The sequence below is a fragment of the Rhodnius prolixus genome, unplaced genomic scaffold (assembly GCF_049639745.1).
Source record: "Rhodnius prolixus isolate KJV_2025 unplaced genomic scaffold, Rpr scaffold_3, whole genome shotgun sequence".
In the NCBI taxonomy this organism is placed as follows: domain Eukaryota; kingdom Metazoa; phylum Arthropoda; class Insecta; order Hemiptera; family Reduviidae; genus Rhodnius; species Rhodnius prolixus.
The window spans coordinates 54,830,537-54,850,705 of record NW_027411603.1 but is presented as its reverse complement, the minus strand read 5'-3'; the positions used below and the strand labels follow the sequence as shown (position 1 = coordinate 54,850,705).

The 20,169-nt window shown below is 33.1% G+C and overlaps 1 protein-coding gene across 3 annotated transcripts; it reads left to right on the top strand.

Moving 5' to 3' along the window:
• Window positions 1–2,374: 2,374 nt before the first annotated feature.
• On the top strand, window positions 2,375–19,408 carry LOC141453655 (Golgi resident protein GCP60). Of its 3 annotated transcripts, XM_074127137.1 has the most exons (9): window positions 2,381–3,048; window positions 3,713–3,854; window positions 5,655–5,795; window positions 9,586–9,799; window positions 13,497–13,683; window positions 13,758–13,885; window positions 14,518–14,707; window positions 15,523–15,685; window positions 17,696–19,408. In XM_074127137.1, exons 1-9 carry the CDS (start codon window positions 2,859–2,861, stop codon window positions 17,715–17,717), a joined length of 1,377 nt encoding a protein of 458 aa, XP_073983238.1. In that variant the 5' UTR covers window positions 2,381–2,858; the 3' UTR covers window positions 17,718–19,408. The 3 variants fall into 3 exon arrangements, with proteins under 3 accessions (XP_073983239.1, XP_073983238.1, XP_073983237.1); XM_074127136.1 differs by having other exon boundaries at window positions 2,389–3,048; window positions 15,523–19,408; XM_074127138.1 differs by lacking the exon at window positions 5,655–5,795 and having other exon boundaries at window positions 2,375–3,048; window positions 15,523–19,408.
• The last annotated feature ends 761 nt before the right edge of the window (window positions 19,409–20,169 follow it).

Below are 20,169 nucleotides of genomic sequence, written 5' to 3'. Positions count from 1 at the left end.
CATACATCAATGATTTTGTTTATTTTATTTATTTATTTTTATTTTTAAATAAAAATCGTCGGTTTAAGTTCATTATTCAATTAAAGTAATTGTTATTTTATGTAGTAGTCAAACGTTTATAATAATAGGTAATAATTATCTGGCTTTATCGCAAATAATATGGTTTTCTTCAATTACATTCTCTATCTAGGTATTCATCCCACAATGTTGTACGTTATATGTAATATAAATAAATGAGATATGCATATTTTTAGGACAGCTTATTATTCCAGTATTTTACTATAAGTAAAATTAGGGGGACTAAATTAAATTACAATTGAGAAATCAATAATTGTTGAATAATCTACTTGTTATAACTGTGTGTTATTTGTGCTTACGAATATTTCGGTAAGACGAATTCAAGACAGTAGCCTACTCTAACTTTGTCTTTTTCTACTTTAACATGCACGTACGTATATGTGATTTATCATAATTATAACAAAAAAAATATTATTAATGAAGTGACCAGCACAAGGGTCTGTGACATCTAATAAATTCTAAAAAATATTAATGAATATTAATCAGTAAAATTACTTAAATATCAATGAAGTGTAAATGAAATGTTGGGTGCTTGCTGATTTGTGTACCTTTTGGCGTTTAATCAACCCTTATACTTGACATTTTAAACTGTAAGTTTTTGTTAAATAGATTTTTGTACCGTTTGGATAGATTTTCCTTTTTGTCTATTTTGCAAAGTTACATATCTGCTTTACAGATTTTTTTAAATTTAGAATAAGCAATTCTATCATTCTGTACCTCGGAAGGAAAAGGCACCATGTCACAAAAAGTAAATTTTACAGAGGAGCCAAATGAAGATATTTTTCCAAATTCATTTTTTGTTCCACTTTTCCGGTTATACTCTTTCCTGTACTTCTCACCTTAATTATTACATTAGGTACGGCCACTTTAACTCCCATATTTTAAAATATTTTACTTTCATCTCCATTGTGAAAAAATTTATGTCCATGTAGTGCCTTTTACCCTTAAGCAATGAAGTATCATAGCGCTTTTTAAAAATACATAAATCGCTTAATAGTATACATAGGAAATAGTGCTTTACACCTGTAGAAAGAGAACAAAAAATTTGTAAAATGATGCCAAAATCTGAAAATCGAAAAAAATGGACATGGTGCCTTTCCCTCCGAGGTACAGCATTATAACCTGATAAGGTGTTAAGTCGGAACCGTAACTACCACTGGAGAGATTTTTTTAAAGAATGATTATAGTTGCGGTCCCCCAAACCATCCTCAATAACAATTTTTTTTTGAAAAAGCGTTTTGAATAAAATAGGAAGGTATTTGTACGTAAATAGCAAAATTAAACTGCGATTTCAGTACTTCCTTTTAAGAGGAGTAGTCAAATATACATGCATGTTAAAGTAGAAAAGGACTAAGAGTCGGATTTGAACCGCGGATTTAAAACAAAATTTTTAACCTTCAATTCGTTTAACAGAAGTATTCGAGAGCACGAATAACACAGTTAATAACAAATTATTTGATAATAATTATTGATTTCTCTGTTGTAATTTTATGTTGTCCTTTTAATTGAGAACTTGTACTTAAATACTTCAATAATTTGTTTGCTGTCCTAAAAGTATGCATATCTTTGTCTACTTAATGTTACATATGCAACATTGTTGGAAGGACATCTACATATGTAGATAAAGAATGTAGTTGAAGAAACCATATTGTTTAATATTCACCCAGATTAATAATTGCCTATTATTATTATTATTAACGTTTGAATAGTATATAAAGTAACAATCACTTTAATCGAAGAATGAACTTAAACCAACGATTTGTACTTCAAAAATAAAATCATTGAAATACATATATATGTATGTTGGTGTATGCATTTTTTGTCTTTTTTGAAATCTTTAGCTTCATTATTACTTTTATTTTTTATAACTCTTTCTTTAACCTTTGATTAATAGTTTGATTTTGATAGATTAATAGATATTTCAGATAATCTAAGTTAAGTGGTTTTGGCTACTTGAACAATTCTTTTGTTTATGGAAGTAGCCAGCATTAGGGTCTGTGACATCTAATAAATTCTAAACAATATTAATGAAAACTTAATGCAATAAAATTACTTAATTGATTTCAATGAATTATTAAAGAAATAATGGGTACTTACTGATTTGTGTACCTTTTAGCTTTTAATCAACCTTTGTACTTACTTTTTAAACTGTAAGTTTTCGTTAAAGTTATAATATACGGTCCTTTTATCTAAGAATATTAAATGAGTTAAATAAGAGTAGCTGGTAACTGATTGTTTTAATTTCTCGTGATTTTGTGGAGCTAAATATGCTGAACTCTTAAGATTGTTTATTCTAAACAGTAAGGGAACCAGATCGCGTCTGAAACGTCTGTCCTGTTATTTTCTAAGGATTTATTTCTTGGTTTGTGCAGATGTTTCAACAAATTCTGTTGAATCGAGAGAGTAAACCAATCGCATTTTTTATTCATAACTGCCATCATGCGAAAATTTTTGTTTTTTTTATAAATTTTCACGCGCTCAAATTATTGGATATGGTTATTGAGGTTATTTGAGAAAACGGACGGGTAAAATAAACAATAATAGTATAAATTATTTACAAACTCATACATATATTTATACTTCTTTACGCAAGAAAATTGGCAATTTTTACGGCTGGGATTCAATGCTTTAAAGTGGGTGTGTTTGACTGCAAATGCAAACCCGTCTAAACATGATAGTAAAGTTATAGCTAATTCCGCCGGAGGCTCTGCGATTTATCAGCCTTTTTTAGTTCGTGGATACTGGATAACAGTGTGCAACCCAATTGTCGTTACACAACAATGGCGACCGACCAGGTGCTGTCGGTAGCACAGGTTGATATTCATTTTGACAGACTTAGTACAACCTCCGAAGAAAGTTCAGTTCGAACAAGTTTGGAACAAGAAACTAGTAAATACGATGAAGATTTTATCAGGAAATGGGGTTTCAGATTGAAAGATCTTTATAAACTCGCTTTAAAGTTTTACAAAGGTAAGTTTTCCTTTGTTCAATAGCATGTTAGCGTGTATTTAAGTTTTGCGTCAAAACTGTTGAATCACAGCAATAATCCGGAGAGTTTGTAAGTTAATTGAATCTCTTTGGATTAGTAGCACCCTTTACAAGTTATTACAACTCTAGTGTTTATTTCACATATACTTCTTTCAAGTTCTTAATGATAATTTTGGGATTAAACCAAAAATTACTTTCAATCTAAATACTAAAAACTACATTATTTCCAAAAATGTCAACGTACTTACGAATAATTATCTTGGAAATTCTATTCAGTAACTTTCCACTCAAGCTTTAAATTAAATAACTTCAAATCACTTCTAAATCTAAACTGGAAGGGTAGTAGTTTCCTAGAGAGATCTTGGCGTTACGGATAATACCTCAATGCCTAAATTTCAGATACTTGATACCTGACATTATAGTGCAAAACTTCAATAGGAGTAGTCGAGTGAAACTATTTGGATTTAGTATAGACTCAAGTTGCTCTTTACCTTTAGTAAAACGAATAAATGAAAATAAATAAAACGAAAACTGAAACTGAAGAAAAGTTATGATTTGCTGATAGCTTGATACATAGAGACATCCTCGCATCATTTTTATCCAGAGATTTTTTTTTTAATACATAGATTACTTTGTCTTTTTTCAGAAAAAGAAGGAAAAGCTGTTAGTCTTTCATACCAGGACAAATTGAAATTAGTTTCATTAACCAAACAAGTCAGTGTTGGAAAATTTAACCCTGACAATTCACCACCACTTGGCGTTTTGGATGTAATTGGAAGGGACCGAAGGTACGAAATTTGCAATAACTTGAACCATAAGATATTTGTCTTTAGCGGGAAATCGCAGAAACGTTTATATATGTGGGTAGACATTCACACAAATCTTTCTTACCACAATTTATATTTTGAAACATAAAACTTTTACCGAAAGGATAGTTCACGAATATTATAAATGCCACTTCTTTTACTGTAACAAGATAGCACTTTTAAGGAAGCGGGTCATCACTGCTCTCACAGAATCCACCTTAAATCAACAAAAAGTATTAAATCAGTTAAAGTAGGCCTAAAATCATAAGGTTCATTTTTATATGGTGTTTCGTGATTTTCGCAAAAAAAAAATCTAAGGGAACTCAAAAAAAGCTACAGAGGATTAACGGATTTTCTTCCTAAACAGTTATGATTTGCCGTCTCACTAGCATAATTTTAATGCAGGCTTTAAAATTGTCAAATATACTATAGCGAAAGTTTGGGAGTTTTCCTCAAGATCCTCTTAAATTAGGATTTTTTCTTCTTCTTGGCATCGACTTTCGCCATGCAGCCAGCATCATCTGGGTGATATACACATATACACATGGGTAGGCCATCCTGTTATCACTAAAATCTCTCTCTCTTTTAAACTTTTTTAAAAACATTTTTTTATTTTCAGTTCATGTATAATTTAAGATGTCATTATCTTCATATTAGATATATTAATGGTCTTTTAAGGTGCTTTTAAATCTAATTCTTTTTTTTTTTCTTTGTAAGAACTTAAATAACCTTATTATTAGATTTTATTCAACTAAAGAGAAGATACTAAATCTTCTGAGTTCGTAAATCTAAAAAAAGCTAAAGCTAAACATTATTTACATTTTAGTATAAAGAGATGTAGAATTAGAATTAGAATAGTAGATGGGACGGGACCTACGCCCCACGGCACCGCAGCCACAAAGAGACTTATTGTGCCAGCCCCTTCTTAGTTCTAGTAAGCGAACCCTCCCCTCCGAAAGAGGTTGAGGACTTTCCCTACTAGTTCTTTTTGCGCTACTATCTCCTTAGGATTCAGCGTTCCAAAGGTTTCATAGCGCAAACGCTCGATTGCGACGCAACAGAACAACAGGTGAGAGGCCGTTTCCTCCTCTTCCTGACATAATCTGCACAACGGTTCCAAACTAATAAGCCTCACCTTGTGCAGATGCTTCCTGAACCTACCGTGCCCCGTGAATAGGCCTGTAATCAGAGTAATCTGATTTCTACCCAAACACAGGGTCTCTTTGGTTCTTTACTTACACAGCCAAGGCATCATAGTCTTGCTGTGTTTAACCCCAGGACACATCACCCAGTTCTTTTCGTGCTCCCTCCAGATCCAATCTCAGAGCCGCACGAACCGAACCCCTGGTGATCCCCAGAACATGAAGAGATGCAAGATTCAATACTGTACAAATTGACTCTGAACGTTTTAATCTCGAGGCTTAAAGTTTAATTTCTAACAACATGGTTGAATTCGGACCTTGAAGAAAACCGTTCCAGGTCGGATGGATTTACAGAATAGGTTTCTAAAAATTCCTCGTCTGTTTTAAGATTTTCCTAATTTTTGGCCTAAGTGCATCATTAATTTAGATATTTTTCCTGATAATTGATTTCAATGAGTTTCTGAAAACTAAAATGTGAGTAGGATTGTATTATAGTTTATGTACATCTCTATTTCCACTACTTGGTAGTACTTCAGGCAAATGAACAGGTGGGGTTCTTGAGGATGATTTTATAGTCGGAATTGGTCCCCCTTTAGTTATCGGTTGTTTCACACAAGGTTTTTTTTTTAATTTTTTTCAGGATTTATTGGCAAGTTCTTGGTGATTTAAGTACTGAAGATGCCATGGTAGATTTCATAGAACTTATCGATGATAGATGCAATTTATTTAGGCCCTACGCTCAGGCGCATAAAGCAGACTTAGAGAACAGGAAAAGATTGTTGTAAGTTACCTACATGTATTTTTTATAAACGCGTAATTTTCTTGGCTTTGATAATAAATTTAATTTGCTTTACTGTTATTATAACTACTGTAAAAATTATCATGAAATTGATAGGGTTTTAGTAACAGTTAAACCAGGCAGTGTAGATGCAGTTTTGATTAAGTATCTTGAGGATGATTTGGATTGAGTCGGATTTGGATTCAGTTTTGATTGAGTCGGAATTGGTCCCCCTTTAGTTATCAGTGGTTTCATACAAGTTTTTTTTTTTTTTTTAAGGGCGCGCGGAGTATCCTAAGTCTGTGCAGCCAAATAGACATATTATGCCATGCTCTTAAATTCTAATAGATAAACCTCCTCTCTTTACAAAATCTAAAGTCTTGCTCTCGGTATAAGAACTTTTGTAAAAAACCTCTCTAGTCTCAGGGTGTTAATGATTCACATTTCAATCTAGGAGTACGTCATAGTCTGTGAAACCTGCCATTTCATTAGGTCCAGAATCTTCCCATCTTTTGTTTGTCTTAAGATCTACACTCCCATTCTTAGAGGCTTCATATCGCCAAAAGCGCGTGCCATGCAGTATAAGACATTTAAGCTCTCTTCTGTCACAGTCTCTTCTGGTACTAAACCCAGCCATAGTGGGACATCCTGTAGAGTGGTTTTCTGAGCCTATCGCCTTTTGTTGTAGGTATAAGGCCAAAGTAAGTCAGCATCAGCCGTTTCAAGACTCCGCGATCAGTGAGTCGGTAGGCGATGTGCCTTTTACCTTGATCAACAGAAGATACTGGGATGGACTTGTCATTCGCTTGATAGTCCCAAGAAACTTACTTCTACTACATAAATTCCAAGGGCCTTAGGTGGATGATTTATTCTTTGTAACAGATGCCAGGTTTTCGCTATTGGGCCCGAGTGACTTTACACCCTCTGCTAGATGACCAACGACTTCCCAAGAGATGCCTCCACATCGACTCACACCTAGATAGGAAGTAACTTCTTCTAGAAACCTAAGTATAGTCTCTTCTTTGTCATATCACAACAGACATAGAAATAAAGAGAAAAACTCCGGCTTGAGTTTAATAAGTACTTCCTGCTCATGTGGTTCTTATATTTATACATATTGGGTAATAATGGGAACGAAGAGAAAGCGTGCGGGCGCCATGACAGGAGACCGTAAAGCCGAGATAAGCAGTGGTACTGGGTTTAATTTCCGATCTGAGTGTGGATTTTATTTAATATGTTGTGAGGGAATTGAGTGTGGGTTAGTTATCCGCCCTCGTTCTCAACAACTGATCGGTAGTTTATTAATTCCCTCCTCAAAAAATAAAATAAATAAATAGATACTAATTTTTTGTAATTTAAAATTTTCTAACATGGCTGATGCATTTAAGAAAGTCCAACTGTGAAATTTGGATGCATTAAAACTGTCCGGTAGGACAGTTGTATAAGGGTTGATCGTCAAAAACTGCACGAAAAAGCGTAACGTTGAAAAACACCCAAATTTGACAATTTTTTTCTCTTTTTCTATAAAAGATAAAATTCCCAAATTTTCTTTAAAATAAAGGGCAAATCCTCCTTTATAACTGTAATTTTTTTGCAACAACCGAGATCTAATAGGTTTCGAGAAAAAAGTTGCCGAAAATGAGCATAAACGGCTTTTTCAAAAAATGTTCTTCTTGTTCTTCTTGTTGTTGTTGTTGTTACCTTTTTTGTAAACAACGTAGCGCCTAAACGCGTGAACCGATTTTCATGAATGAGGTGTCATTCAATTCGGAATTTTATGTAGATGTGCCTTTTGGAGGTCTCGACGCTGTACATCGAATGGGAGAGGAGAAGCCCCTTTATGTAAGGCCCCCTCCAAAATTATTATTATTAATTACTCTGTAAATCTTGGCCCGATTTTGATAAAATTTGGTAGGATGATAGAATAAGGGCTACCCAACGTAACATTAAAGCAGCGATCAGCTCTTACACTTGTTAAGGGAAAGTATGGCAATCGTTTCAAATTATCGACACGTGAACCGATTTTCATGAATGAAGTGTCATTCGAATCAAAATTTTGTACAGATTTACACTTTAAAAGCCTCGACGATGTGCCTCAAAAGGAGGGGTGTTTAGCCCCACCCAAGTAAGGCCCTTTCTAAAACTATTACTACCAATATTTCTAAAATGCTTAGTCAGATTTTGATAAAATTCAGCCCAAATAAGTGATTAAGGCTCCTCTACGTGGCTGTGAAGTGCTATCATGCTCTTGCACGTACTAAGAGGAAGTACTGCAATCGTATAAATTATCAATGAGTGAACCGATTTAAATCAATTAATTGTCGTTCGATTAAAAAATCTTTGCCACTTTGCCTAGAAGTACTGCAATCGCAGTTTATTTTTCTTACTCCTCTTAAAAGGAAGTACTGAAATCGCAGTTTAATTTTGCTATTTACGTACAAATACCTTCCTATTTTATTCAAAACGCGTTTTCAAAAAAAATTGTTATTGAGGATGGTTTGGGGGACCGCAACTATAATCATTCTTTAAAAAAATCTCTCCAGTGGTAGTTACGGTTCCGACTTAACACCTTATCAGGTTATAATGATAGAATTGCTTATTCTAAATTTAAAAAAATCTGTAAAGCAGATATGTAACTTTGCAAAATAAACAAAAAGGAAAATCTATCCAAAAGGTACAAAAATCTATTTAACAAAAACTTACAGATTAAAATGTCAAGTATAAGGGTTGATTAAACGCCAAAAGTTACACAAATCAGCAAGCACACAACATTTCATTTACATTCATTGATATTTAAGTAATTTTACTGCATTAATATTCATTGATATTTTTTTTAGAATTTATTAGATGTCACAGACCCTTATGCTGGCCACTTCATTTATAATATTTTTTTTGTTATAATTATGATAAATCACATATCCGTACGTGCATGTTAAAGTAGAAAAAGACAAAGTTAGAGTAGGCTACTGTCTTGAATTCGTCTTACCGAAATATTCGTGAGCATAAATAACACACAGTTATAACAAGTAGATTATTCAACAATTATTGATTTCTCAATTGTAATTTAATTTAGTCCCCCTAATTTTACTTATAGTAAAATACTGGAATAATAAGCTGTCCTAAATATATGCATATCTCATTTATTTTATATTACATATATACAACATTGTGGGATGAACACCTAGATTGAGAATGTAATTGAAGAAAACCATATTATTTGCGATAAAGCCAGATAATTATTACCTATTATTATAAACGTTTGACTACTACATAAAATAACAATTACTTTAATCGAATAATGAACTTAAACCGACGATTTTTATTTAAAAATAAAAATAAATAAATAAAATAAACAAAATCATTGATGTATGTTGGTGTAAGCATTTTTTAAAAAAGGTTTTGAATTTTTTAGCCTCATAATTTTTTTATTATTTTTTATAACGTTTTTCTTTTTAACCTATAATTAACAGTTTGATTATTATAAATAAGTAGATATTACAGTCAATCTGCAGTGCTACTTGAACATATATTTTGTAGACGAAAATGGCCAGCATAAGGGTCTGTGACATCTAATAAATTCTAAAAAATATTAATGAATATTAATGCAGTAAAATTACTTAAATATTAATGAAGAATTTATGAAATGTTGGGTGCTTGCTGATTTGTGTACCTTTTGGCGTTTAATCAACCCTTATACTTGACATTTTAAACTGTAAGTTTTTGTTAAAGAGTAATCATATTGTTTTGTAAATTATTACTAGTATTAAATTATGAATTTATAAAATGTTGTTAGAGAAGAAGAAGCAGCAAGAAAGAGAGCCGAAGAGGAAGAAGAGAGGAAGAAAGGACTAGCAGAAGAGAACATTATTTATGGAAGAATTGAAGAAGAAACGGCCATCATCGGTCTAGCTGCTCACAAACAAAGCATAATGGAAGCGTTGAACAGGCAAACGTATGCCCAGTTTAGAGCTTATGTTGAACAGCACTTTCCCGGAGATTTACATCAGGTTTTTTATTATTGCATATTTATACAGGATGTTTGCATTACTTGAGTGAGAAACAAAATTCTATTTACACCAGAAAAAAAGTTGCATATTCCTTAAATTAAGAGTTGTAGAAATGAGGGTCTAGTAGAAATTTAATACTTCTTTGATATTAAAAAAAAAAAAAAAAATCGGGGGAGTAATAAATTTTATTCGAAAGCGTAATAGATTGGAATATAAATCAGTTCGTGAGGTCACGTACTTGAGAAGTTACATGAAAAAGCATCCTCATTAATCTAGTATTTATTTAATTCACAACCCCTATTTAATTTATATTAACAAATGTACTGAAATTTTTGAAGTGTGTTCGTGAAATTTTGTTTCTGTGTTTTGTTTGACTTTGATTATATTGATTGTAAAATTATAAATTCATGGTTCGTAAGTGAGGATGTGACCAATCAATTTAGCTATTATTATTTTGTTGACGTAAGTAGCTTGGAGTTGTTAATCACCAATTACAATACATTGAATCAAGTGGATTATTTGACTTTTACTTTTTCACAATTCTTAGTCTTGCCTGAAAACAATACTAATTTCAAACGTAAATAGTGATTGCGTCATAGTAGCAAGTTTAATCATGTACAGCCTTCTCTTTTAGTTTCAACTAAGAATTGTCAGCTTATTCTTTGAACCGTAACTTCTCCGCTCGGCCGTTCAGCTTTTACCCAAGCGTTACTTTAAGCACTTACCCTTGCTTTTTAATAATTTGGGTTCTTTTTTTTTCTCTAGTTCGTGTTTTGTTTTATTTGCCCTTAATTTTTCTATATTTTTTTTTTATTCCAAATATCAGAGCGTACTTGTTTTTGATTTCATAAACATGGGATAAGTATAAGTATCCAAGAAGATGTCTACAAGCATCAGGGCACCCACAAATTCTTTAAAAATAAAAGATAAAAGACCAAGCAGTAATTTAGTTAATTGCTTTAAAAATACTTTCCTATCAAAAGGTAATGAAGAAATGGAATTAGTAAATATTAATAATAATTTACACTAAACTATGAATGTAACAATTATCTTTAAATGCCTTTGTGCAATTGAACATGTTAAAAATAGAATTAAAGTTTTAGTATGCCAAAAATGGGAAGTTATAAACACAAAAATGAACACATAAAAAACGCCTCAAAAGTAGGTTATAAGATAACAATGAAATGGACCTTCCATTTAATCAACTTAGAGGGCAAGAATGGAAATTGGCAAAGTTCATCGTTACTTTGGTAAAATGGTTATTCAAAGAATCGAAAATGCATAAAGGTGAAATAGTAGCACACAGGCAGATAATTAACTCTTTACATTGACATACTTTAGGAGATGCAAATCTCTTCTTACATTTCCAATTGCCTACTGCAAAGCAGTAAAACTGTTTATACAGGTGAAAAGAACAAGAATTTTTTTCAGAATTAAGCTCAACGCTAGACCAATTACATTTGGGGGCCTCACGCATGAATTCCAGAACAATAAAAATGTTCTTGACAAATTGATCTAATTGCTTGACTAGGGAGCCACAAAATGAGTGATGATTGTCCTGTGATAAAAAGCAGATTTGTTGAACTTGTAAAGATGAGTGTAGTTCAAACTTAAAGGATTGTTCAGGAGTACGCAATTTAAGGCCAAAGGACAAAATATTGTTAAAAGAAAAAAAAAGAGCCATTTCCCCAACAATAAGAGATGTACCGAAATCTATGCGGTACAAGATTTAGTTAACGTTTTTGAAAAATTTAAGACTGAGATTAATCAACACTTCAGGTTTACCGACGTAGCTTTCGCCCGGAATGAAGTTTAAAAAGTTTGAATGGATCTCCCAGGTTAAAAAAGGCATTTATGTGGTAAGGAAAACTAATGAAGAGCTTGATCTGCGGAGTTTCTTTGTTGGCAGCTAGACGCTTCAGAATTCGAAAATGCAAATTAAATACCTTAATGGAATAAAGTAGAAGAAACATTAATCTTAAGAGCCCAATGATTTAAGACGTCTACCCGTAAAATTGAAAGTAGCTAAGCCCTCTCATTTGAGCAACTCCAATACCAATTCAAATGCCAGTTTTATAAGAGAAAATTTGGAACTCAGGTTACAGAAGTATGTTTACGATAAGATGAAATTTGGAACTCAGGTTACAGAAGTATGTTTACGATAAGATGAAATTTGGAACTCAGGTTACAGAAGTATGTTTACGATAAGATGAAATTTGGAACTCAGGTTACAGAAGTATGTTTACGATAAGATGAAATTCGGAACTCAGGTTACAGAAGTATGTTTACGATAAGATGGTTTCTCAATGATCTTCAGTATTACTCTCGAGGTACCAACATTTTTATGGTCATTCCATTATAACGACCAATTCCCAAGGAGTGAATATTTTCAAATGCTCAATATAGGCCCGTGTGAGGTACTAAAAACATTCTCAGACGACACGTACATAATCTTCGAAAGTGTGGAGACTTCGGATCAGACTAGTAATCCAATTGAACAAGTTTCGACCACACCTAAGAAGCATTTTTTCACTGGAAGAGGTTATTGTTACATAATAATGTTTTACTGTAGAACCGAATTTTTCCCAATTTTATTTATTTTTTTGCCTCAGCGGCAATGGCCATAGCCATAAAATATTGCATTGACCAGAAGTTACTGTCTCTGTCCGGCGGCATTGATCCCTCATACTTCATTCACACCCGCACACAATTATCCCAATTAATATATATGTAACACAATTGATAAATCACACGCTGTTACAATAAAAATTCATTCATATTAAACTTTTATTTAAACTTTCGAAGCAACTACACATGCACCCACGACTCTCTTTTAATTTGTTTAAATTTATGAAGGGTGATTGGAGGAGTTTGCCCTTTACATGAGTCGTAGAACTGTAAATTAAATTTAAAAGACACTTCAAACTTTAGAGTCCTGATAGGACCTAATCGAAATACATTATCAGGTTTTTCGATGACCGCCTACTTCTTTTTACAAGGAAGAAGAAAACATATTATTTATAATCGTGGACTTAGTAGTCAGATCTGACTAGATTTGCACTAATATTGCTAGGTTTGATGTTAACTTTGCAATGAGCTGTCCTTATATTGTAGTTACCTGGATGAATCTAATGGAAGGTTTTGGATCTCTAAGGGATATTCGCTTGTTGGAATTCATTTTAGGAATTAGGAAAGATTGTAATCATTGCAGTGTGAATTTCACATCATAATTTATCTTTAACTTGGAATCTATGCTTCTCGATTTTTTGAAACATTTTTGTGAGACAAATTATAGAGGAGGTAACTAACATTATATTGCTTCTACTACTACACACTAATATTTAGACCCCTCAAAAAACGTATTTCCTACCACTTTTAATATTGTAATAAAATGCTAAAGCGAACGAAAGTTTGGTAAAACTCCCTGGTTTAGAGAAAATTCGTCAATATTGTAGTAATTACAGTTGTGAGGAAGTAATTGTGTTTTTATATCAGGTTAATAAGATTCTGGATTCGCTAGAGGTAGTTGTGTTATTCTTATCAATTTATAAAAAGAAAATGACCGATAAAGTAGATATTAACCTATTAAATATTTTTTAATAAGTTGATAAGAATAAAGATAGCGTTTCTGACATCTTGAAATCTATTTTTGATTGTGTCGAATGTGTAAAACAGTACATATTGTGTTGGTGTTAAGCAAGAGGGGTTGATGAGCCAGCTCCAGGAACAGCATTACCAGCAGTATATGGAACAACTGACCGCTCGTCTAAACAGAACAGAAATGGACCCATTGCAGCAAACAAATAACACAAGTCAGGACCGCCACCTCAATGGTCACATTATAGATAACGGCCAAAACGATATCGCTGAAAGTGACGATGAAGGTAGCTACAGACTGCTGAAGTGTTGAGGTGGTTAAATACTTGTCATAAACAATTTTTTCGTTTTGTTTTGTTAGCAACCTGTTCTATGGCTATAACTTCCGCTTCAATGTGGACCAGGAAGGATGTAAAAGAATTTAAAGAGAGTATCAGGAAAGAAGGTGGCGATGCGGTGATTAAAGTGGGCCATGGAGAAACTGTCACGGTAGTAAACTATCTTTCATTATTGAACCCGTGGTTAGGTGCGATGTGTTTGTCAATGTCCTTATTTTATTCTTAGTTGCATTCTTGAGTTTGTCTCTCTTACCGGTTTTAATATTACATCTCTATTAAATTAATGATCAAGTTCATGAGGAAAATTAACTCTCCTCTTATAAAGCTTTTGCCAACTTATTGCCACACGATTTACGTTGAAATAATGATAAAAACATCTGTTAACTTTTTACATTGATTTCAACATCTCTTGTTTCTTTAACTCAGGAAAATAAGTAAATGTATGTACTCACTGTAACCTACCCCACATTCAGTTAGATGAAATAAACGTTAGAAAAGTTTTTTTTAAAGTGGAAATCCATTTGTAAATGAACCAGATGATTTATTCTCTGAAGATTAACGAAACCGATATGATTAAAAAAATAAGTTTTTCGTTATTATGAAATCACTAATGTACATATATGTATATACAGTGACTCAAAAGTTTTCATACACGATCTATTTCCAGAAAAACGTATCTATATAATTCGAGATAAGGAGTGTTTGGTTGTTGACGAAAAAGTCGAGCTTCTCGTTTTTATGGCAAAATAATTTGTAACATTTATAAATTATTACTTGCTGCAGGTGCGTGTTCCCACGAATGATGAAGGTACTTGCTTATTCTGGGAATTTGCTACAGATTATTACGATATAGGATTTGGTGTGTACTTTGAATGGACTAAGTCACCCACCAACCAAGTGTCAGTGCACGTGTCCGAGAGTGAGGACGAAGAAGACTATCCCAATGAGGATGACGAGGACGATGAAGATGATGGTGAGAATAGCAGAGTTGTTCAAATTTTTATGCCCTTAAATTCACAGGGCTTTCATCCTAGGGCCTGTGAGTTAGGGGGTTAAGTGGAGTCTTTTTTTTTTTAATCAATTGGAAAAGCATTACAAATTATTTAAAATCGATCTAATTTTTGATAAATTATCATAAGGGTCGATTACCTTTCATTTCTTTATAATAGAACTAGCGGTCAAATCACTTATAGAGTTATCGGCGGATTTTCTCCTATTCCTCTAATAGCTTATTGTTCAGAGGCAGGTAGTTCTCTGTGTAGGTTCTGAACGTCAATGATTGTAGCTAGATTAGATTCCATTAGCCTAGAGGATCTTCGTTAAACAGGTAGCCTTGGTGAGGCCGTGTGATTTTTAGTTAAGATGTTGACCCAAAATTTAATTGTGCCGCATCTATTGATCTCAGATATCACAGTGAGACATTGCAGACACATGCGCCTGAAAAACTACGGCTATTCTAACTTAATCTTTCGGAGATGTCAAACCTTTGGACCTGGCTCCCTCCTTCCTCTGTTTCGGGGTGTCCATGCTAATAACCCAATAAGAACTTTTAAAGGATCGCCATAACTCTATATCTCACGGAAAGTAGAGTCAAAACTGGCCACCTCCTGCAGTCAGTCTTTTCTTCAGTCTTTGATATGTTTTGTAATGCCAGAATACTGAATCAAAATAATTAGAATTATAGCCATATTATTTAATACAACCCTTCCGACCAAAGACCAAAAAAAAAAAAAAAATGCGTTCGTATGTAAGTTAATTTGAGTGTTAATTGAAACACTCTTGTTTCAGAATATGGTGTGCGTGCAGGAGATGTAGAGCAAGGTTTGTCGAGGATGGCTGGAGTAGGGAGAGCTCCTCTAACCGAAGTATTGTCAGTGAGGCGGAGGGACTGCATGGATCAAGTGTACGCCGGCTCGCATCCATATCCTGGCACTGGGGTCTACCTTCTCAAGTTCGATAATTCTTATTCACTATGGCGATCGAAAACACTATATTACAGGGTTTATTATACACGATAATAGATGAAATTGTTTTAAATGTGCCGCAACAGCACATAAATCTTCCCTGTCAAAACAGCTTGCTGCGCACATAGCTCTATTCCAATCTCCCTTCTTTGGGTTCTGTAATTAGTTCTCTTTTACCTTTTTTTTTTTTTTTCACATCGACTTCGACGACCTTTAGCTCTCCTCATCATTTTTCTACATCACATGGCCGCTCGAGAACTGAATTGTACAATGTATTTGATTAATAGATGAAACATTTGTAAATATTGGCTTTCTACAAAAGTTTTTTAAAGTAATAATTACAAAATCTTAATCTCACTTCTACCAATGTCTGCAACGAATTCAGAATTATTATGAATCTCTGTACATAGAGCGAATGTGACGTTATTTGAAAAATAACCCAGAGACTGAAACAGATCAGTTACTTTCATTGTGTCAAACATTTGACAGTATTTCAGGGGTCCACAAAGATTTACCTTACTTTTATTATTTCAATAAGTTTTACCTACAGCATAAATTTTAAAGTCATACCTCCATTTCACTTCTTTTGTTTTATCGCGCTTCTTGATGTTTCGCACATTTATATCTTGACGATGATGGACCTCAGTGGTCTCGTTTAGGACATTCAGCTTCCTGTGTTCGCGGCTCACTACCATGTTAGGACCCTACATCATCTAATACCAGAATCTCATTTCAAGCTATTCTTCATCAGTGGCAATTGCGATCTGCATTAATGATAAACAGGCTTAGTTAGTAGATTTGTTGTGGTTTACCGAAACACCTGTTCGCTAATCAGTTTAACAAGTACATAATCACTTGTTTATAAATTTTTTTGTGTCTGTTTTGATGTTTAGCCAGAATCATTCCAGAATCCACAGATATATCGTAATTTTAATTCTTAATTAGAATAATATATTTATCTTTCTATCATAATTTTGCAGTAAACTTTCATTTTATTTTTTGAAATAAATTCTTTAAATTTTTCCCTTTTAAATTTTTGTCGCCTTAACCTTGTATTGGTTCTCTGGATGATTTCATGAAGTGCAGAAAATGTAAAGGCTTTTGGACGAAATTTCGGAAAATTAATTTTATTGCCTTCTTCAGGGTCTGAACAAGTATTACTTCACATATTCCATGCACGTCATGATACCTAGAATATCATGATTATTGTTATGTTAAATTCGGTTATTCACTGATCTTCTTAATGATGGATTGACTTCTGTTTTAATGTGTTTGTTGCATCGTATTTACTGAAACTTTGAAAGTGTAAATCAAATTTTCGTATCCGTCTGCTGAAGCAATGCTAAATTTGATAGTATGTATGAATTAAAGATCAAAATATCGTTCCTTAATATTATCTAGCACTGCGGATCAAGCACTTTTACACCATTACATACATTTAAAAAGAGAAAAAAATTTTCCTATCTGCGATTTCAGAATTTCTAATTATTAATTTTAAGTACTTGATTTCATTACGATAAATACAAGTAGTTAAAGGAAAGATGCGGCAATGACCACAAGCAGTTAGCAATTCTAATACGATCCACTCTTTTTACAATTTATCGAACGATCAGTTGAAACGTGCAGTAAGTTTCGCAGTAAGGCACTGCGAAAAAATCTTATTCAAGGAATCGACCGTGTGGAGGCAAGTTTGTTGGTAGGTTCTTTTGTAGAAAGTTATGTTTTCTGGATTGTCTAATATCCTAAGTTAACGTAGTGTAATTTAAGTTTAGAGATTAGAAGAAATTAGAAATTATTAACTTTTAAAAGGTTAACTTTTTAGATAAGTCGGACGTCCAAAAATGTAGACTTTCCAAATTGACCTTCTAGCCAGACCAGATTGTCATTCACAATATTTAGTGGTTATTTATTTGGTTGTTTTTTAAATTTGCTGAAAAAATTGCAGCCAGTATTAAGGGCCAGTAAAAAGTAAAGTAATTGCCTATTTTTTTTTTCAGGCGGGGCTTAACGTCCAACTAACTACCAATTTAGTTAGGTATTGGGCGGCACAGTAGCCGAGCGGTTAGAGGCGAGACCTGTAAAGCTAATGTGTATTGTGGTACTGGGTTCGATTCCCGGTCTTAGGCCTTGGATTTTATTTACTAGTTATTAAAAGTTATTAAAAATTTTATAGTAATGTGAGTTTGCTATCCTCCTCTGTCCACGACATTTGACCGGTGGTTGGACTTAAAAGACTTACCAGAAAAAATAGGCATTAGGGAAGAGGGGGCACATTTGAACAGAATTTACATTTTCTGTTACTGAGCGCACAGAACCGTATTATTGAACCCTTTTATTTTGTTTTTTACAACTTTCAAGTCTTCTTAAGAGATCTATATCAATAAACAGTTGATATTTTACATACATATCTATATTTTTTTAATTTAAACGTTTTGTGCCAAATGTTAATATTTACCCCACTGGTGGGTTACCTTTGAACACAATATAAAATAGAAAGAAATGATATTACTTTTCTCTGAATCTACCTTCTATCAGTTATTTCTCTCACTACTACATTACTTTCTCTTTTAAACCACTGAAATCTAGTTCGAAAATTAAGAATGACTCAGTTCGGTATGTTGTATCCGAAGTGTGATGGGTTTAAGAAGTTTGAACAAAATATTTGGTTTGTTGCGCTTCTTAATGTAGGTTCGGACCACTTTCGGAGATGTTGAAATGTGTCTCCTCTCCTTCGGTAAGAGAAAATATAATATCCAACACTTTTTGCAAGCAAATAGACTTTTGTAAATACTAGATTTAAAAATACGAATTCCAAATGTTAATATGGACTAACAATACTTACACCTTGTCCACTTCAATCTTCACAATGCACTTCCAAAGCTGCAACAAAAATTTTACCTCCACCTTACAAAATATAACATTCCTCAATTCTGACTTTACAAACAATGAAAACGAAAGGAAACTCTGTCAATTATACTGCAGGTCTACCACAAAATACGGAGAAAATTACCAATCATAAGTGTTTTAAATATTTGGCGAGAAATTAAAACTGTTCAAAGGTGCCCCCTGTTCAAATGTCCACCCTCTCCCCTACATTACTTTATTATTTAATCAAGGCTCTTTTTCAGCGATAAATGAATTCTTACGTTATTTATAAATCACTTAACTTTGGCAATTCTCTACCAACATTAATAAGCTAATTAAGAAAGGAGTATTTACTTATTTGAACTTTTTGGATGGTCTCCAATCAGTCTCTCTCTGTTAGTACACATTTGCTTCTCAAAGCTGTTATTTTTCCTGATGTTCCAATTTACCGTGCATGTAGTATTCTTATGTAGCAAGGTGTACTACACATTTAGAAAATTATTTGTATAATTTCTTAAAACAAAAACCAAACGAATCAGAGAAAGGGATCAATTACTAAACGTTTCCTAACGAAATAAGAAATAGAAATAAAAAAAGAAAAAGCTTTTTATCTAATTTTATAACTTTTAATTTATTACCAGTGATCTAATTTTTTATAATGTTTAAATGAAAATAAATGCCTCGTTGAAATGAAAAATATGTTGTTCTTTTTTTCTATGAGGACAGGTGAGATTATTTTTTGTACAAAATATATCTTTCCTAATAAAATCTGAAAAATTGTGTATTATTTTTTTGAAAGGATTCGTTATATTCTTTGAAAATATAAATAAATGTTATCTACTGGCTGTATTTTGTAAATATTTAAAAATTTGCCCTGTCTGTCCCCTTTCAATTGTCTTATGATTTTTTCGTACTTAGATTTTTTTTGATGAAGGTAATTTCGATGCAGTACCCACTTTTACAACCCAATTTGCTGACAAGATCAGTCTGCTCAGGTTGTATCACTATTTGTTCCTTACAGTACAGCTAGGGCTATAAAAACAACCCTGACCACAAAATCTTTAGGGAGCGGAAATTGTATATTTAAAGCGTATATTTTTTTAGTGTATATTTAGTATATAAAGTGTATATTTAACATCTGGGGTCGTAGTCACCCGGTGCCATTTTCAATCCAGCTTAAGATTAGTGTTCTCTCATCGCATACAACTCTCCAGATATTGAGCTGTTATCCACGTCTAGGCAGAAAAATCTAACAGCTGGCAGGACCTGAATCTGGGACCTCCGCATCGAAGTCCAGGGCACCAGCCACATAGCTTTCCCATGCAGAATATTAAGTAATAAGATGAAAATGTAAGTGACCCAAAAAGTATTAAAGAGAAAATTTGAAAATTAATTAAGAATTTGAAATTGGAGGAGAAACGATATTACGTCCACATCTCTTGAGTTTTGCAAAAAAAACTTGTAAAAAAAGATTCTGGCCAAGAGGTTATGCGCTAATTCCAGCCTAGATTCTGTAGTATAAGTTAAATCCGGAGATGGCCAAGTCCCCGATCAGTGACCTCAGGGTCAACATGTACCGTTCGCACTCTGCATCGTTAAGAGAAAA

What these genes read in the sequence shown, in the direction of transcription:
- LOC141453655 (XM_074127136.1), top strand. Translation starts at nt 2,859, where the DNA reads ATGGCGACCGACCAGGTGCTGTCGGTAGCACAGGTTGATATTCATTTT. An exon ending in GAGAACAGGAAAAGATTGTT is followed by an intron (nt 5,796 to 9,585) that starts GTAAGTTACCTA and finishes AAATGTTGTTAG; the next exon opens with AGAAGAAGAAGCAGCAAGAA. An exon ending in CGAGGACGATGAAGATGATG is followed by an intron (nt 14,708 to 15,522) that starts GTGAGAATAGCA and finishes CTCTTGTTTCAG; the next exon opens with AATATGGTGTGCGTGCAGGA.